Below are 19,626 nucleotides of genomic sequence, written 5' to 3' on the forward strand. Positions count from 1 at the left end.
TGGGATTCTCTTCAGGCAAGAATACTGGAGTGGGTTGCCATTTCCTCCTCCAAGGGATCTTCCTGACCCAGGGCTTGAACCCGTGTCTCTTGCGTCTCCTGCATCGGTGGGCAGGTTCTAAACCATAACACCACCTGAGATGTTCAAATTGTAATGGCTGATGTAATTGGCTTTTTAAACATAATTTTAACTTAGAATACCTTATTGGACTGAATCACATTCAAGTAATCTAAAATGTACAGTTAACTTTGTAATTAAAAATGTCAAATACCTTTGTCTTTCAGCTTTGTATGAGCTAGTAAGGTCATCGAAAAGCTTGCCGTTCATCTCCATGAGGGTTTTTAGCACATTGTACACCAGTGCTACAATGGTCCTAAAAGGAAACAAGCCAGTGCTGGGTTACTGATGCTACTAACAGATGGGAAATGTATCACCATCATCTCTGAAATGGGTCTGACACTGACTGACTCAGTCAATCCACTAGTGAGGATAAACTGAAGCTCAAGAAGTTCAGTAATTTGTTGAAGGTCACCCAGCCAGTGGTAGCAGAGATAGTCTATCTGATTCCAAAACTCATGTCCTTCCCACTGTGTCATGCTTGGGTTAAACCCTAAAAATGTTATGGCCAGCTTCCTGTCTGCTCTAGAGTCTGATTTGATGATTTAGTCACCAGGTCGTGTCCGACTCTTGCGACCCCATGGACTGTAGCCTGCTAGGCTCCTCTATCCATGGGATTCTCCAGGCAAGAGTACTGGAGTGGGTTGCCATTTCCTTCTCCAGAGGATCTTCCCAACCAGGAATCGAATGCAGGTCTCCTGCACTGCAGGCAGATTCTTTACCAACTGAGCTATGAGGGAACACAGGGACTACTCTAGAGTCTACTATCACAAATCCTGAATAACAGCATTAAAAGCAGCTGGAAAAGATGCAATTACTATGACTTGTAAGAAGAAAAGTAGACAACAGGATAAGGATGTTACAGAATTTAGAACATACGCAATCTAAACATCACTGACGACCCTGAGCACTGACGCTTCTCCCTGGGCTAAGCCAGCTGAGATGTGAGCCTGGATACTGGCAGAATGTCCTATCAGACAGTCCTTAGATTTGCAATTCTAAACAAAAATTAAGAACATGCAGGAGTTCAGAGTTTTTAAGGATAAGCCACCCCATTCTTTTCATTTGGCCCTGCAATAAACCTTTCTCTGCTACAAACAAACAAACATACAGACCCACATATATGTACAACTTCATAAAACTCACTGCACAATAGAACCATGTGATGTTAACCTTGGGAGTTCCAAATCTGTATAGGTTTCCTATGTATGGGTTATGAGATCAAATGACAAAGACGTTAGAAAAACAAAAATGACACAATCAACATAAAAGACACTTACGGATTCCAGTGTTCTTTGGAGATTTTGTACAAACTGCCAAACATAATCGGCAGAATTTTATCAATATTCTCCTCAATCAAACTAAGAATATATTCATTGTTCCAGAAGTACAGTGCCCTTTCTGCAACCTAAAAAAGACATTCAGAAACATCAAAACTAAGAAAAGTAATAGTGTAAAATAAAAATGGCTTCACTGAAAACACCATACCTGAAAATGAGAACTGGATACACACTTGGATATCTGCTTAAAAAGGGGCTCTTCAATTTTTTTGAATTGTGTTGGTTCAATGACATCTAAGATTTCTTCAATTTCTCCTAAAAACATCACCTAGGTTAAAAAAATTTTCTTTTAAGAAACATAATATGACAAATTATATGATGTTAATATAGAAAACACAAATGAGAAGGTTAACAGTGGACAAAAAATACCATGACAGTATATGCAACTTACCATAATGGACAGCTCTTCCACCAAGTTTCTCTAAATCCCACAGAACAGTGCCCGCTAGGTAGGTAGTGGTGGTGATACCCGCAACCCAAGGAAGCACGGTGTATAGCCCTCAGATTGAAAAGTTCTAATAAAATGCACTGTTTTTGTTAAACAAAACTCACCTCTTTCTGACTGCATGTTTTTGGCCAAAATTTCAGCAATCCTCTGATCACCTTCAAAAAAGGGAAAAATTTGGCATGAATTAAGCAATGAAGCTGGCTAACCTCAGGAAATTTTAAGTAACTGTGATAATATCAATATTCATTCTGAAGTAGCAGAGTATTATTCAGTACCTCTGCATCTCCCCTCACTCTGCTCAGCTTTATTTAGGCTTTTATCCTTTCAACAGATGCCTGCTGAGCGCCTCTGTACCAGATACTGCTCTAGATCAGGGACACACTGATGGACAAGACCAAGATGGTCCCTGATTTTCATGAAGCAGGAAGACTGACATAGTTAGCAATTAAACTTATAAATAATTTTAAGAGTAGTAAGGGCTACTTCCTACTAAGTATGAGCTAATGACTTGGTGGGGTGAGGAAAGGAGGTTATTTTATGGAAAAATTAAGGAACAGATAATTCCTATTTTTTAAACTATCATGAAGCATCCCCCCAAAGCCAGAAAGCTTCCAAATTTGTTTCATGGCTAGCACAGTTTTGATAAGCCAAATACAGTGAGACAAGAAGTCATGAATTCAAGTAAACACAGTTGTAAAAATCTGTATTAAACTGAATGTAACAGTATATAGGAAAAGGAGTATGTACTGTCACCCTGCTATATGCAGAGTACATCATGAGGAATGCTGGGCTGGAGGAAGCACAAGCTGGAATCAAGATTGCTGGGAGAACTATCAGTAATCTCAGATATGCAGATGACAAATCCCATGGATGGAGGAGCCTGGTGGGCTACAGTCCACGCGGTCGCAAAGAGTCGGACACGACTGAGTGACTTAACTTACCACCCTTATGGCAGAAAGTGAAGAAGAACTAAAGAGCCCCTTGATGAAAGTGAAAGAGGAGAGTGAAAAAGTTGGCTTAAAGCTCAACATTCAGAAAACTAAGATCATGGCATCCAGTCGCATCACTTCATGGCAAACAGATGGGTAAACAGTGGAAACTGTAGCTGACTTTAATTTTGGGGGACTCCAAAATCACTGCAGCTGGTGATTGCAGCTATGAAATTAAAAGACGCTTACTCCTTGGAAGGAAAGTTATGACCAACCTAGACAGCATATTAAAAAGTAGAGACATTAATTTGTCAACAAAGGTCCATCTAGTCAAGGCTATGGTTTTTCTAGCAGTCATGTACGGATGTGAGAGTTGGTCTATAAAAAATTGATGCTTTTGAACTGTGGTGTTGGAGAAGACTCTTGAGAGTACCTTGGACTGCAAGGAGATCTAACCAGTCCATCCTAAAGGAGATCAGTCCTGGGCGTTCATTGGAAGGACTAATATTGAAGGTGAAACTCCAATATTTTGGCCACCTGATGTGAAGAGCTGACTCATTTGAAAAGACCCTGATGCTGGGAAAGATTGAGGGCAGGAAGAGAAGGGGCGACAGAGGATGAGATGGTTGGATGGCATCACCGACTCAATGGCCATGAGTTTGGGTAGACTCCGGGAGTTGGTGATGGACAGGGAGGCCTGGCGTGCTGCTGTTCATGGGGTTGCAAAGAGTCAGACATGACTCAGTGACTGAACAGTATATTAACAGAATAATACTATCTACCCCATAAGTTATTCCAGAAATTCCAGAATGATTCAACTCATTATAGGTTAAAAGGGGTGAAAAAAAACCTCAAAAACTATATGATCATCTCAAAAGATTTTGAACAGTTGTTTGATTGACTATATATTTTGATAACAATTTTGTAAGCTTGAACTAAGAATTTATCAGAAACCATCAGTAATCAACTTATATACTGATTCCTGGAAATAGGCAGTAAAACATTTGGGTGCTTTGGTAGAGGTAAATCTTTGACAGCCTTTTAAGTAAGTTTATAGTTATTGGTCTCATCCAATAATGAACACTCATTCAAATTAAAACTGGGGAAGAACACTGTTCTGGAGCCGATCCAGTAAGAAGAATTTGATAAATAATGCTGGAAAGGAATACCAGAATTATACTTACTTGCCTAAGTGTATAAATATTAAAAGAACTGAAAAAGTACTAAAATGAGTAGGAAAATTCAGTATGTGGTTAGATAAAAGATAAATATATAAAAATCAATACCTTTTAAAACAAAATATCAGTTATAATAATCAGATAATAATTAAAACAAGGTATTACCACGGAAACTGACAGAAAAGATATGACATAGAGGAGTGTCTAGACAGACTCAAGTATATACAAGACTTAATATATGACAAAGGTGGCATTTCAGTTCTGGAAAACAGCTAAATTAGTCAGTGAATTGGTGGTAACTTGAACCAGTTAGAAAAAAAAATGTCGCTCCTGTGGGAGGCAGATGCCTGAAAGAATCTCCTATGGTCCTGATTTCCTGAACTCATCTTCTTGTGTAGTTGAGCCCTTCCCTTAAGTGTGCACTGGCCTGGGGACTTGCTTCTAACCAACAGAATGTGGCAAAAGGGACAGAATGTTATTTCGATGGGAAAGTTAGAAAAGATGTGACTTCCACCTTATGAACAGATTCTCCTGGGCGTTCTTGTCTTGCAAACTTTGATAGAGCAAGTTGCTATGCTGGAGAGGCCCATCATGCTAAGTTGCTTCAGTCATGTCTGACTGTGTGACCCCATGGACTGTAGCCAGCCAGGCTCCTCTGTCCACAGGATTCTCCAGGCAAGGATACTGGAGTGGGTTGTGCTGACCTTCTCCAGGGGATCTTCCCAACCCAGAAATCAAACCCATGTCTCTTACATCGGCTGCACTGGCAGGCAGGTTCTTTACCACTAATGGCACCTGGGAAGCCAGACAGGCCCAAGTACCAAGGAACGGAGGGTGGCTGCTCGCCAACTCCCAGTTAGGAGCAGCAGTCCAACAGTATGTGAAGAACTGGATGCTACCACCAACCATCACGTGAACTCAGAAGCAGCTCCTCCCTCATCTGAGATTTTACCCGGCCAATGCCTTGACTGCAGTCTTACGAGAGACCCTGAGGCAGAGGACCCAGCTAAGTTGTGCCTGGATTCCTGACTCACAGAAACTATCCAATAATAAATGCTTGTTGTTTCAAGCCACTAAACTTTGTGACAATTTGTTACACAGCAATAGAAAATGAATACAATTTCTTACCCTTGTCACATGAAAATTTCAGTTTCCAATAGTGTGGTGGGTTGAATGGTGGCCTGCAATCAGATATGTTCATGTCCTAATTTCTATGAAATCTATGAATGTGACTTATTTGGAAAATGGGTCTTTACAGATATAATTAAGTTAAGGATCTCAAGGTGAAATCATTCTGGGTTATCTGGATGGGCCCTAAATCCAAAATGACAAGTATCCTTATAAGAGATAACGTTGGAGGAGAGACAGAAGAACGGGCAGCAATGTGATATTGGAGAGATGCGGCCACAAACCAGGAATGCCTGGAGACACCAGAAACTGGAAGAGGCAAGGAACCGAACCACCCCTAGAGCTCCTGGCAGCCCTGCTGACACCTTGATTTTGGACTCTGGCCTTCAGAACTGTGAGAGAACACATTTCTGTCATTTTAAACCACCAAGACAGTGGTAATTTGTCACGGCAGCCCTAGAAAAACACTATAGACGGAATAGTTTTTACATGTAAAAACTAAATCCGTTAAATAACTAGAACATAATACTAGAGAGTGTTTTTATAATCTCAAAAGGTAGAAGGATTTTACTTAGCATGACACCAAAGCCAGAAGCTATAATGATGAATAAATTTCCCAACATTAAAAATTTTCTTTAGTTCTTTAAAAAGGCAAATATTAAGAACAGTATATTCAAGTTAAAAGGAAAACTCCAAATGGTTAAAAAAAAATACTTGCAAAACACAATAGGCAAAGGCTTAAAAGTAGGGAAAGGACACAGAAATATAAATGACCAATAACTTTATAAGAGTATGGCTGTGATAATTTTTAAAATCCAATTAAAATATTTCATGCTTATTGGACTAGCAAAAATTTAAAACAGTATTCAGTACCGGCTGATGTGGGGAAACAGGCACCATCACACACTGTACTCTGACCCAGAAACAGGTTTTAATTTCAATAACTTGGTTTATTAAAAATGTTACATACAGTAAACCTTATCTTTTTTTGGTGTGCAGTTCTGAGGATAATTTAACACACACATTAAGATTTTTTTTGTAAGCCAACACTATAGACAGGACAAAGAATAATTTCAACACACTAAAACATCTCCATACCCAGCGACATGTTAATAGCAACAAAAATGCCAATAACTCAAGTGTCCATGAATTGAGGATGAATTAAATATGTCAATCCACACAATGGAATTTGATGCTACCAACGAAAATATGAAGCAGACTAATATGGCAAGATATCCATGTTATACTGAGAGGTGAAAAAACCCAGTCAGCATTTCCCACTGTTTTAACTACACACAAACATACATGCAGAAAAAATTTATAGCAATGTATTCACCAATTTGTATGGTTATCTTTAGGGGAATTTTAAGGAATTCCTTCACATTATGCTTTATGGTTTTGTCTTATGTAAATCAAATTAACACATTATTTTGATAAATGGATGTAACAATAAAGTCATTTCCATTCTGGAAAATAAAATAATTTCAATACAAGATCTAGGAACACGAAGAATGTAACAAACCAACCAAACCTCTGACTTATTTACAATTTGTAGGAAGCTTTGATATGAATGCCAGCTTCTAGAAAATGATTATTAGGGCTCAAACCCAAGTACTATGGCCATAATTTTGGTGCTAGGATGGCCCAGAATAGTAACTGCAAGATCTCTATTATCTGCAGATCTTAATGTATTAAAAAATATTTTCCTTTGTCAACTTGGACATTTTACCTCCTCATGCTGCTCCTATTGCTATTAACTCACCTAACTCAAATGTCTGGCCCTCATCCCTCTCCCTAACCTTTCACTCTTTAAAAAGAAATCAGCAATCTCCGAAATCCACTCCATATTAACTTAACCATATTTAATGCGTATCTGTTTATTAGCCACCAAGCATAAACCATATTATGGGCTTTCTTTTTCTAAATTCTAATATGTTATCATGGATTTCTATTAAGTTTTAATCCACTTTAGAGGTTAATGCGGTTTCATGTAAGTATTGGGCTTCTAATTCTATTTGTCTTTAGAAACTGTTTTTAGCTATTTCAGAAAGAACTGCAAATCTAAAAAGTCTAAAGCTCTAAATATCAGCGAGCGGAAAAATACCTTTTGTTCCTTTACACACACAAAACTTAAGTCAAAGGAGGACCAAGTATGTAATTTTTGCAAGTGCCCCTAGCCTCACAAAGTTCTAATATGAAGAAAATCACATAATTTAAATCCTTCAAACCCTGTGCTATTCGTCAAGAACTCTAACTATTTAGATTTAGAATACCTAGAAAACACTCTCTCAGAATACTTATATTCACCAAGGTTAAAACGTTGTTTTCTAAGTGTTTATCCTTTTCTGTTTCTCCCTAAACTTATCTCTTGTTTTTCTTCAATCTTCAATTTTCATGGTAAAATTTTTATTCTCTCCTGAATCTTTGTATTAATAGATAATTAGTAAGCAGGAGAATTCTAAGACTGAATTGCTATGCTGATTCATAAAGTAAATAATCTTTACTCCAAGATTATAGCTCAGTCACTAAAGACAAGGAAACACATGGTTTATCATAACTGAGAGGGAAAATCCTATTTCTAAAGATAAAACAAAATTCAAGGAAATATAAGGAAAATTCAAGGAAATTTGGAATCCTTACAGTATATTTTAATGTTTTAATTTTAAAAGGTGAATGAAGATGAAAAGATTACCATTGAAGATAATAAATGTATAAATGATTTCACTGTAGTCATCTGAGCCTGTCATCACACATCTTAACTACTATATATTAATTTTAACCTATATTTAAGTTATTTAAGACACATAATTCATGAGAACTTGCCATCCCATTCTTATTCTTTAAATACAGATTAACCTCACTTTTCTTCTTCCAAATGATTTTAATTTAAAATATATTACTACGACTGTTGGGTAGAGCTATAAGAGTATAAAGAAAGCTAAAATAAAATGCTATGATGTAGACCAAAAACATAAAAATAAGTAGAACACTTACAGGTTCTGTTAGTGTTGTATCTTTCTCCAGGAACTGAACAACACAGTAGGCTAGCTAAAATGAAAGGGACAGTTTATAAATGTTACTGAATGAAATAACATTTAGTAATGCAGGATTTTTATATTTAGCTAACAAAACTACTTCATTTTAATAAACTTCAGTTTATGGCAATATATAAAAATAAATATACCCATAATTATGTAAATAAGTTCTACTTAAAAAAGATGTCCTTTTTTTAGTAGTAACTTCTGAATATTAAGTTAACTGAAATATTAAAGAAAATGTAGTTGGGCATATCAATCTTTCCATATTACTGAGGTGGTAGAGCAGTTCTTTGGGGAATTAAAAGTAACTGTCTTTGTCTTATAAATCAAAAATGTAACCATAGCCCACTAAACAAACAGATAAATAAAGCTGAGTGAAATAAGTCTAGCGCTAACATTTTAGTTTTTTAGCATGTTTCTAACATGTATTCCTATACTGATATGATATTCTCTGAGTGTTAATAGAAGAAACCAAAATCATTCTCTAACTAGGTCATGGAGGCTAGACAGAACATTCTGCAAATATGTGGGATGTATTCAAAGTCACACAGTTAATTAGGTCAGGGCCTGGACTAGAAAAGAACTTGACTTTTCCTATATCTATACTTAAAATGCATTGAGCTTATTTAAGAATACTAAATATCATCATGCTTTAAAAATTATGATATAATTAAAAATTTGCTTTGGGCAACTTACAAAGCAAATTGTTTAAGTATACTTAAAATTGCCACCTCAGTATTTCTCAGTTTCTCTGCCTTTATATCAGTTTTTGAAACAATGTTCATTTCACCTGAAATCTGCTACTTACCTGAGCATGAAACAAAGCTAATCCTTTTGCAGTATGCATAGGAATAAGAACCTTCATTAGAAATTGTTTATGTTCTGCTTTCAGTGGCAATGCAAAGCCATTGATAATACTGGAGGGAAAAAAAGGCAGGGGAAGTGTTACATAGTTACTACTTTCTTTCTAAGTTAGTACATCCCCAAGTACACAGGAACTGCTTTGCTTCAGGCCTGGTGTTGAATGACTTACTTATCTGCAACCTAAGTTAGACAGACTATCACTAGGAAGCCTGTTCCTCTAAGTCACACAATGATCCCTAAAGAAAATGAGAACTGCCAATTTAATGTCCCAGTAAGAAATTTTACATTTTCTATAAAGCCTATCACTTATTGATGCCTTTATTTTTCTTCTCTAAAGTACAGGAGAGTCAGTATCACAATATTGTTAGAATTTTCAATATATTCTGAAGTAAATGGGTAGTTTCTCTTACTTTATTGAAAGTTCTGAAATTAAGAACAGTTATCTCCATAATCATGCCCTAAATATTAACAGAGGAGACTAAAACCATTCTTTAAATAGAGGGTCTAAACTCTCAGGTTAATACTGCTATGTGGTGAACAAGAAGGCAAAAAAGTTCACAGAACTAAAATCAAAGGCTATAGATTCTTCTAAAAAGAACAGATGTACGGGAATGGTCCATCAACATTGGAACAAGAATGTAACTTCCTGTAACTTCATCAAAAATTCACTATAGCTTATTTCATCTCTTCCCAATCAGATTCTGGAAATTTCTGAGGCGGTCTGGCAAGATTAGGCATAAAATATGCCACAGTTTCAAAAGCAGGGAAGTCTACTCTGAAACAGATGCTCTGTGTGGCACTACTTTAATATGCTGACCCCCTAAAAAGCTACAGTAAGAATTCAGTTGAGAAATTATGCCTTATACTGTATATTCAAATTATAAAATGTGAAATAATTTCTCTAATCCCAGCTACTATTTTAATACATAAAAAATTCAAAGTTACTTAATTCTTAAAAAGAACAAAAAACTGACTTACCTTCCTAAAATTTCAAGGAGTTCAGCAACACCATTGAAATGTTCTGTTTCATATATAAACCTGAATTTAAAACAAAGATATAAAGAAAAATATCAGAAAACTAAACTGAATGAAAGATGCAGGAAGGTACAAAGATTAAAGCAAAACCCCCTAATCTGAAGCACCTACTTAATGATTTCATTTATAAAGTAGTCAAGATAGGGCCCACATATATTTAATTAGCTTTGTCAGAACATCAACTGAAAATACTTTAAGAGCTATTGATTTAAACAGTATTTATACAGGATTTTTTAAAATAAGTGCTCAAACAGACAAGTTCTTCTCTCAGTAAAATTTAACCGTGAATAACATTTGTATTATCTATTAAAAACTGTCATTAGTACTATCCACTTAGATGAGAAGTTACAAGAAAAAGTTAGATGCAATCAAATGATATCCACAAAATAGGCTAGAAATGACTCAACTACTATCAGTTAAGTTCATAAGTTTCAGACATTAAAAACTAACCTAAAGAAATTAGAATAAAAAAATATGGAAGGGAAAAAAGTGCTATACATGAATATACAAATAATATACCTGAGGAAAATGTTGTTAATTTGTTTTCTGATGAATGCTCTTAATCCAAGAAATTTCCCATAAATTCGATGTAGAACAGTCTTCAGGAAGTCACGTTCTCTGGGATCTTCACTATCAAAAAGCTCCAGGAGCTTTAAAAAAAATCTGAGAAATTACTTTTTAAAAATAATTGAGCTAACACTTCACTCTAATTTTGATTCCCACAAAATCTTTAAATTTTTTACAAAGACTCTGCACCCTATCAGATTGACTTTATTATTGCTAAATAATGGCACTAAAGAAGTGGCACTAAAGAATGGCACTAAAGCTTATGGAGTATTTATTTCATTTTGAAAAAGAATGCACAATAAATCAAATAAACACTTCCAAAAAAAGTGCAATTTTTTTTTCCTTCCTACTCATTTTATTTTTTTTAATTTTTAATTTTATTTTTATTTTTTTATTTTTTTAATTTTAAAATCTTTAATTCTTACATGCGTTCCCAAACATGAACCCCCCTCCCACCTCCCTCCCCATAACATCTCTCTGGGTCATCCCCATGCACCAGCCGCAAGCATGCTGTATCCTGCATCAGACATAGACTGGTGATTCGATTCTTACATGATAGTATACATGTTAGAATGCCGTTCTCCCAAATCATCCCACCCTCTCCCTCTCCCTCTGAGTCCAAAAGTCCGTTATATACATCTGTGTCTTTTTTGCTGTCTTGCATACAGGGTCATCACTGCCATCTTTCTAAATTCCATATATATGTGTTAGTATACTGTATTGGTGTTTTTCTTTCTGGCTTACTTCACTCTGTATAATCGGCTCCAGTTTCATCCATCTCATCAGAACTGATTCAAATGAATTCTTTTTAATGGCTGAGTAATACTCCATTGTGTATATGTACCACAGCTTTCTTATCCATTCATCTGCTGATGGCTTCCTACTCATTTTAAAATTCTGTCCTACTCTTGGCTACTAAACATAGCTTATAATTTTAAACTGTTGAAATCTGAGATTTTTAAAAAATGCTTTTAGAATCTTAAGCTTGTAGATTGCAAATTGTTACATAAACAAGTTTATATTACTGTGTTTTAAATAAAAAGTTGGATTTTCTTAGCAAAAAATAAAAATCTATTTATAAAATACAATTACCTATGAAGTCATCAAGGAATTTCATGTTCTGTACTTTGGGATTGTTATTAGATTGGTGCAAAAGTAATTGTTGTTTTGCACTGTTGAAGCCCGCTGTTTGATATTGGAATACATTTTTAAGTAAATGTGGTTATGCTATACATCATTTTAATGTGTGTTTCTTGCTTTATGTTTTTTTGCTAATAAAAGCCCAATGACTTTCAGACTATGGAAATGATGTTAGACAAAAAGCAAACTTGAACGATTTTTCTATTTGAGTTCAAAATGGGTCGTAAAGCAGCAGAGACAACTCACAACATCAACAATGCATTTGGCCTAGGGACTGCTAACAAATGTACAGGCCGTGGTGGTTTAAGAAGTTTCACAAAGGAGATGATAGCCTTGAAGATGAGAAAGACAGTAGCTGGCCACTGGAAACTGACAGCAACCAGTTGAGAGCAATATTGAAATGGATCTTTTTACAAGGACATGAGAAGCTGCTGAAGAACTCAACACTGACCATCATACAGTCACTTGGCATTTGAAGGAAATTGGAAAGGTGAAAAAGCTCGGTAAGTGGATGCCTCGTGAGCCGACCATAAATCAAAAAGATCACCATTTTGAAATGTTGTCTTCTCTTATTCTATAATTCGTCAACAAACCATTTCTCGATTGGATTGTTGATGTGTGATGAAAAGTGGATTTTAAACGACAGCTGCTGATGACCAGCTCAGTGGGTGGACTGAGGAAAAGCTCCAAAGCATCTCCTAAAGCCAAACTTGCACCTCAAAAAGGTCATGGCCACTGTTTAGTCTGACCCACCACAGCTTTCTGATTCCCAGTGAAACCATTACACCTGAAAAGTATGCTCAGCAAATCAATGAGATCACCAAAACTGCAATATCTGCAGTCAGCTTTGGAAGAAAAAGGGCCCAATGCTCCATGACAATGCCTGACTGCAAGTCCCAAAAGCTGAATGAACTGGGTTACAAAGTTTTGCCTCATTCCCCATATTCACCTGACCTCCTGCCAATGCACTACCATTTCTTCAAGCATCTCGACAACTTTTTCAGGGAAAATGCTTCCACAACTAGTAGGAGGCAGAAAATGCTTTTCAAGACTTCGCTGAATCCTGAAGCACGGATTTTTACAGGAATAAACAAACTTATATCTCGTTGGCAAAGACGTGTTGATTGTAATGGTTCCTATTTTATTGATAAAGATGTGTTTAAGTATAGTTATAATGATTGAAAATTCACGGTCCAAAACTGCAATTACTTTTTCATCAATCTAATAATTACTGTCATGATAGGAAGCTCTGAACCTTAAAGTTTTTTTTCATTTTGTCTTTAATTATATGTAATTGTTAATTTGTGTATCTCTTCTACAAGAGTGCGTGTTCTTTGAGAATAGCGATGACTTCAGTTATAATCCTAAAGTGTCTTGCTTATTGTCTGCATTTGGTGTTTGCCAGATTATTAAGTACTGCATGAGGCTCCAGCTAAAAATATCCATAAAGCATGAGAATTTGTATTATTATACCTAATTAAGTCACTTCAAATTATTCTAATTAAAATGGCTAAACTATTCACTTAAGACACTCAAATACAAGTTTCTGATGTTGAGTTTACTTGGAAGATATGTTTTGAAATTAATAAAAGCAATCCTTAATTATTCAGGTCACTATGTCTAACTCAAGAACAAATGTAATGTAATACAAGTCGATCCTCGGGGTCAATGTGAAATATTAGAAAACAGTTGTTAGCTAAGTAGAAAATCTATTTAAGTAAATATTTTGAAATATTATAATCTAAATAAAATAATTTGTTTTATATAATCACATTTATAACCTATTATATATAATCAAATCCTGATTGTGTCATCTTTCAGCTCTGTAAATTTGGACATGATCTACCTCTTTATGTAATAGCAGATAAGGGCAGTGCCTGGCACATAAAAAGCACTAAATAATTCTTGGCTTCCTCCTTCAGGAAATGATTTGAGCACAACCTGGAATTACATATTTGTTTTCTTCTCTTGCAATAACAAACATCCAAATTTATACTTCAGATTTTTCTCCTATACCTCTACATCTTAAACTTACCACCTAATTAAATAATCTCAAAATATAAAAGTTGAGAAATGTCACAGTAGTATTTATTGAAGCAACACACTAAGAATACCTCAGAGCAGTGATCTGTGAAAGCACAGTGATGTAAACTGTTAGAAACAAATAATGAGGCCTTGGCTTCTTGGACAGTTCAGGCATTTAGAGTAGATGGTAGAAAATGGGTCCTATCCTACCAGTTTTCTTCCTGCTGCCCTCCAAACCCACTGAATAATCCACCAGCCAAAATACCTCAAACTCCAGGGTGAAGAAGCCCTACAGCAATTGTTCCACTCAACCTATTATCTTAAATACAATTTAACACAGCATTACTAAAGTTCCTTTGCTATTGCTAAGTCACTTCAGTCGTGTCCGACTCTGTGGGACCCCACAGACAGCAGCCCACCAGGCTCCCCCGTCCCTGGGATTCTCCAGGCAAGAACACTGGAGTGGGTTGTCATTTCCTTCTCCAATGCATGAAAGCAAAAGGTGAAAGTGAAGTCACTCAGTCATGTCCAACTTAGCGACCCCATGGACTGCAGCCTACCAGGCTCCTCCATCCATGGGATTTTCCAGGCAAGAGTACTGGAGTGTGGTGCCATAAAGTTCCTTAATACACTGTATTTCTTCTATAGCACAAGAGAGCTACAGAAGGAAACATGCATTCATCTCTAATACCAAAATAACAGTTCCATTTAATGACTGTTTCTAACTTGGTATTGAAATGAAATCAACATTTTACAGTTAACACACATCTAGTATTTCGTCATAGTTTCTGAAGAATTACATGAAAGGTTAAAGGACAATGACAATGTTCTTCATTTATCAATACTTCACAGCACTAGTGAAAATACTTTACGTGGTAGCTGTAGCAGATGATCAGAAATTAACTCCAATACGTGGAGCTCATTAGCTTTATCCTAGGGGACACATAATGGTGGGAAGAAGGCAGCAAAGGTCCTTGTAATGATCTTTAATCCTGGCCTCAGCACTTCAGCACTTCGTTACTACCCTTCCACTCGTCCTCTGCCTTTCTTTAAAATGCTAATTACTTTAGAAAAGGAGAATATCAAATTCCTAATGAGACCTCACTCACAGCTAAGTCCTTCAAAAGACAAAATAGACCCAGAGAAGTTTGCTCTACTTCACAATTTTGTCTAGGGCCAGTGAAGTCCTTTGTATTTGAAAGATGCCTGCAAGTTACCGAAAAGATTCTGAAAATAAAAATGAACACATTCTAAGAAATGAATTTTAAGTATTAGGTTCCAAAATAAAAAAACCCCAGCTAACAATCAACTTATAAAAAGAAAGAAGGTATCACATATATTTAGCTCCTTTCCTTCTTAAATATTTTATCTGTGGTTTAGGAACTGGGTGGCTAGAATTCGTAAGGTGGGAAGGAGTAGGGGAGAAAAGGTAGTGACATAAAGCCCAAACTTCTGAAAATAATTTCATATTTATTTTCCCCCTCTCTGTCACAGCGCTTAGAACTATATGTCAAGTTCAAGCTCAAAGACTTAAAAATTTTTTAAATGGTTTTCCCCTTAGTTATACCAAATTTTCTAAGTTACACATTCCAACAAGGCTTGCTTTTCTGGTCTTTATAAAACAACTATGAAAATTTAGGATTTAGACAGGATAATTTAATTGATATAACAGAAGGCAAACCTTGATTAAAAATACTCCTGTATTCTCAAAGCTACTTTACTTTTAGTTCTCATCATCTGGCAAGAATATTAGGTGCTGTTAAAAAGAAATCCTCAAACTTTTGAAAGACTATTTTAATCACAAGTTAATAAATCACTGCTGAAATGAATATAAGGAAATTTTAGACAGAAGAATTCCTTACCTGTTGTACAAATTTCTGATCAATGTATCGCTTTGCAATGCTAGGCTGGAAATCAGGGCTCTCCAAAAATCTCAAGAAGAATTCATACACCAACTGTAGGACAAAATGAAATAAAAGCCAAGATGAAGCCTATAAAATTTTACTGTATGTGAAATTCATATCAAAAACATACCTCCCTTAACAACTTAGTAATGAGATTTCAGATCTCATTATAAAATGTGATGAATTGGTAACATTTTTTTCAGAACTAAATATATACACACAATTTGTCTCCCAAGTTGGTACATTTTGGATTTATTGCTTTGCATCATTCATTGAAAATATTAACTTACAGGAGCCAGAAAACAAAGACGATGCCTATAAAATATTTAAGTTAGAAGACGTTGCACTCCATAGTCACTGGGAACCTTTCTTCAGTGGTCTGCTAAACTACCTCACCTTAATTTCCAGAGTTACTTAAATGCAGGATCAGAAACCTCCAGATAAGAATAAACTGAATTGTAAGGGACAGTGTATCAGTATCAGTTTTAAAAAAGAGAAAAACTTCAAGTCCTTCTATAAAACTACAGAGGGAAAGAAGTAACTAAATCGAAACCAGGATATCTTATCCACACTTTAGAGATAATTAACCAAATCATCTACGTGCAGGGCTCAGAAATAAATGTCTGTGCACCACAGTGAATAAACTAAAAGCCCTAATAAGCCTTTACTTAAAAAGTGCTAAGCATCTTAAAAATACAGTACTGCCCTCTTAACCTCAAGTGCTAAGTTCTAAGCACCACCTCCCCATGACTGAATGGCACTGGACCCTTTTCTATTCGTGGTTTCCATCCACAAATTTAATGCCTTTTCCAGCTTAACTGAGCATTTACCATGCACTGTGGCCATAGCTTTTGTAGTCTGAGGTGTAACAGCAAAACCAGTGTGATTTTTTTTTTTCCTTCCTCAGAATTTCACAGATAGAAGATTTATTACCACAAATCGCAACGTCAGCATATGCTTTTTTTCTTTCCTTATCCAGTTGAGAACTTTTACCTTTTCCTTAAAGTACTTCACAACTTCTCTCTGGCATCCCTAAAGGTTGTTGTTGTTTAGTCGCTAAGTCGTGTCCAACTCTTTTGCAACCCATGGACTGTAGCCTGCCAGGCTCCTCTGTCCATGGGATTTCCCAGGCAAGAATACTGGAGTGGGATGCCGCTTCCTTCTCCAGGGAATCTTTCCAAGTCAGGGATCAAACTCCGGCATTGGCAGGTGCATTCTTTAGCCCCACATCAGGGTTTCTTGAAGGCAAGTGTTGCAATGCTGTGACAATCAGCTTGGTAACAGAGGTAGAGCTGGACACGACTTAGCGACTGAACAACAATCACCACCACCTGGGACCATCAGAAACCTAAGCACTGGAGTCTAAGAACTTCTGGGCTGGTGAACACATCAAAGTGCTAAGAGGGTGGCACATGGAAAACCTGAGCCTTTTGCCGCACCTTACCACATGCCTCACTTCTGTTTGGCTGTTTCTGAATTTTATCCTTTATAACAAACTGGTAACAATAAGTAAAGTGATTCCTTGAGTTCTGTGAGCTCTTATAACAAATTACTGAACTGGAAGAGTGGGTCATAGTAACCCCATATTTATAGCCAGTTAGTTAGACGGATGGGAGGCCCAGAATCGTGACTGTCACCTGCAGTGAGCAACAGTCTTGATGGACTGAGCCCTTCACCCTAGAGGTCCCTGCTAACTGTGGGTAGTCAGTGTCAGAATGAGTAAACCGTAGGACACGCAGTGAGAATTGGAGAATTTCTTGGTATAGAAAATCTATGTATTTGGCATCAGAAATGGGGGTAGAAAAGACAAGTTTTCCTTTAGCTATGTTTAGTATGAACAGATAGTAGGCACTGTAAAGCTCATTCACATATTGGGGAAGTAAGACAGAAATAAAAACATAAAATGGTATATACACAAGAACTATACGGCAAAACTATGAGTGCGGGAGACATTTAGAAAAGGGCTATATCACTGTGGGATAAGGTCAACAGGAAAAGTTTTAAGGACACACAATTTGAGCCCTGCATTAGATTTAATTTTGGACAAGAAGAAAGAGGAGGGCTTTTTATAAGATAAGTAGAACCTGTCTCAAGAAGACAGTGTAGGGTAGAAGCTGGTGGGTATAGAATCAGAGACGTGGAATATTTACACAGATCCCGAGTTAAAAGCAGTGGTAAGGTGGGACCAAGTCAACCCTGAGTCAGAAATGGAGGGCTTAAGGCTTATTAATTTTAACAGCAATAGCATGTCTTCTGGGAAACTTATTTGACTCAAGCTCCAGATCAAAACGCACCCTCTAAATCACATACCCAGTTGAAACCTGCACCTATCACAGATATGACATGTTATTTCTTACAGAGCTTTCATCAGCACTGTTTACCTGACACAGTGACCATTAATTAAGTGACCAGTCAGGATTAGCAGCGAATCGCTTTTATGCTACCAACTTAGCACCACTGAAGAGATGACGACGAAAAGTTAAACACATGTTGAATAATCCCAAACAGGGGCAGAATAAACACGAGTGATCTACAGAGCTAAAAATCTTCAATGTGGCACAACTAAGACCACATTTCTATAAAACTGCATCCTGTCTCCAGTCACTCTCTCTATACCCTCTATCCTGCACTATTGTTTTTAATTGTATCTATCACACCCTGACATAGTATTAGTTATTCTTTCCCCCAAGAATGTAAGACAGTTTGCTTATTAGTTCAATACTTAACCCCCAATATTTAGAATAATGCCTAAAAACAACAGATGACCAACAAATATTTGCTGAATGAAACATCACAGTTGTTGAGAAACTGTATTTCTGTATTAAAGTTTCTCTATCTTCGTCCACATGAAAAACTGATTTGCCCCAAGAACCTAAGAAACCATGCTGCAAAGGACAACAGATACTTTCAGCAATGAGTTTAATTCTTTAATAAAATGGCAAACTTCATGCATGAGCGGTGTATGGCTGGTCTTCCTATTCCTATAAGCCAAAAAGCACCCTAAAAAATGATAACTAACATAACTAAAAACTATAAGGAATGAAGGATAATCTTTCCTTTCTACTCAGTACTGACTGTGTCTTTCCTATGGTAGGTAAAATAAATAAAATTCTGGTCTTTACCAATAAAAGAGTTTAGAAGGTACAACACAAAACAGCAAAGATTCTTAATGTATTTGTAATATATTACTGTATTTGAAAATAAGACCTATACCAAAAGCTAAAGGAACTAGAAATGTTTGACCTAGAAAGGCAAAGATTTAAAAGCAACTTTAATGATTTACAAATATACAAAAGGCTCTTTTTCAAGGAATATGCTGACTGAATGTTTTCCAACCTCTATTAAGAGGAAGCTAACTCAAATGGAGTTTTAAAAATTCATCTATTATTTGAAAGAATTTATATAAGAATTAACATATACTAAGCTAAATGAGAGATAGTAAGTGCCTAGAACATTGCCTGCATGTGTGCTAAGTTGCTTCAGTCATGTCCAATTATGTGCGACCCTATGGACTGTAGCCCACCAGGCTCCTCTGTCCATGGGATTCTCCAGGCAAGAATACTGGAGTGGGTGCCATGCAACCCAGGGGATCTTCCTGACCCAGGGATCAAACCCACATCGCTTCCGTCTCCTGCACTGGCAGGCAGGTTCTTTACCACTAGTGCCACCTGCTGCCTAGGACACAGCAAACAGTAACAAAATCTTAGTTCTGTAAGAATCTTTTTCTCCCTTCTGTAATCCTTTTAAAAATAAGACATATTCTGTGTGAAGCCTGAATAGCTTATATAGGATCAACCTGTTTTCCCTCCTGCTCTTTTAACTATAATAATTAAAAAGATAATTAATAACAAATAACTATGATAAAAAGGTTAAAGTAATAAAAATGTTTCTCAATCTTAAATAAGGATAAAAG

At 36.3% G+C, this 19,626-nt stretch overlaps 1 protein-coding gene across 2 annotated transcripts in view; it reads right to left on the reverse strand.

Annotated features, from left to right (window-relative positions):
- PPP2R5A (protein phosphatase 2 regulatory subunit B'alpha) overlaps positions 1 to 19,626 on the reverse strand; it is a 75,904-nt gene that overhangs the window by 2,630 nt on the left and 53,648 nt on the right. For both annotated transcript variants that reach the window (XM_068986483.1, XM_068986481.1), the window contains exons 4-12: positions 15,672 to 15,764; positions 10,597 to 10,727; positions 10,021 to 10,080; positions 8,987 to 9,095; positions 8,135 to 8,188; positions 2,010 to 2,060; positions 1,606 to 1,725; positions 1,398 to 1,525; positions 272 to 373 (exon numbers count right to left, since the gene is read on the reverse strand). In XM_068986483.1, coding sequence (XP_068842584.1) covers positions 272 to 373; positions 1,398 to 1,525; positions 1,606 to 1,725; positions 2,010 to 2,060; positions 8,135 to 8,188; positions 8,987 to 9,095; positions 10,021 to 10,080; positions 10,597 to 10,727; positions 15,672 to 15,764 — 848 coding nt within the window. The remainder of the gene's footprint in view (positions 1 to 271; positions 374 to 1,397; positions 1,526 to 1,605; positions 1,726 to 2,009; positions 2,061 to 8,134; positions 8,189 to 8,986; positions 9,096 to 10,020; positions 10,081 to 10,596; positions 10,728 to 15,671; positions 15,765 to 19,626) is intronic.

Source organism: Capricornis sumatraensis, chromosome 14 (assembly GCF_032405125.1).
Source record: "Capricornis sumatraensis isolate serow.1 chromosome 14, serow.2, whole genome shotgun sequence".
NCBI lineage: Eukaryota > Metazoa > Chordata > Mammalia > Artiodactyla > Bovidae > Capricornis > Capricornis sumatraensis.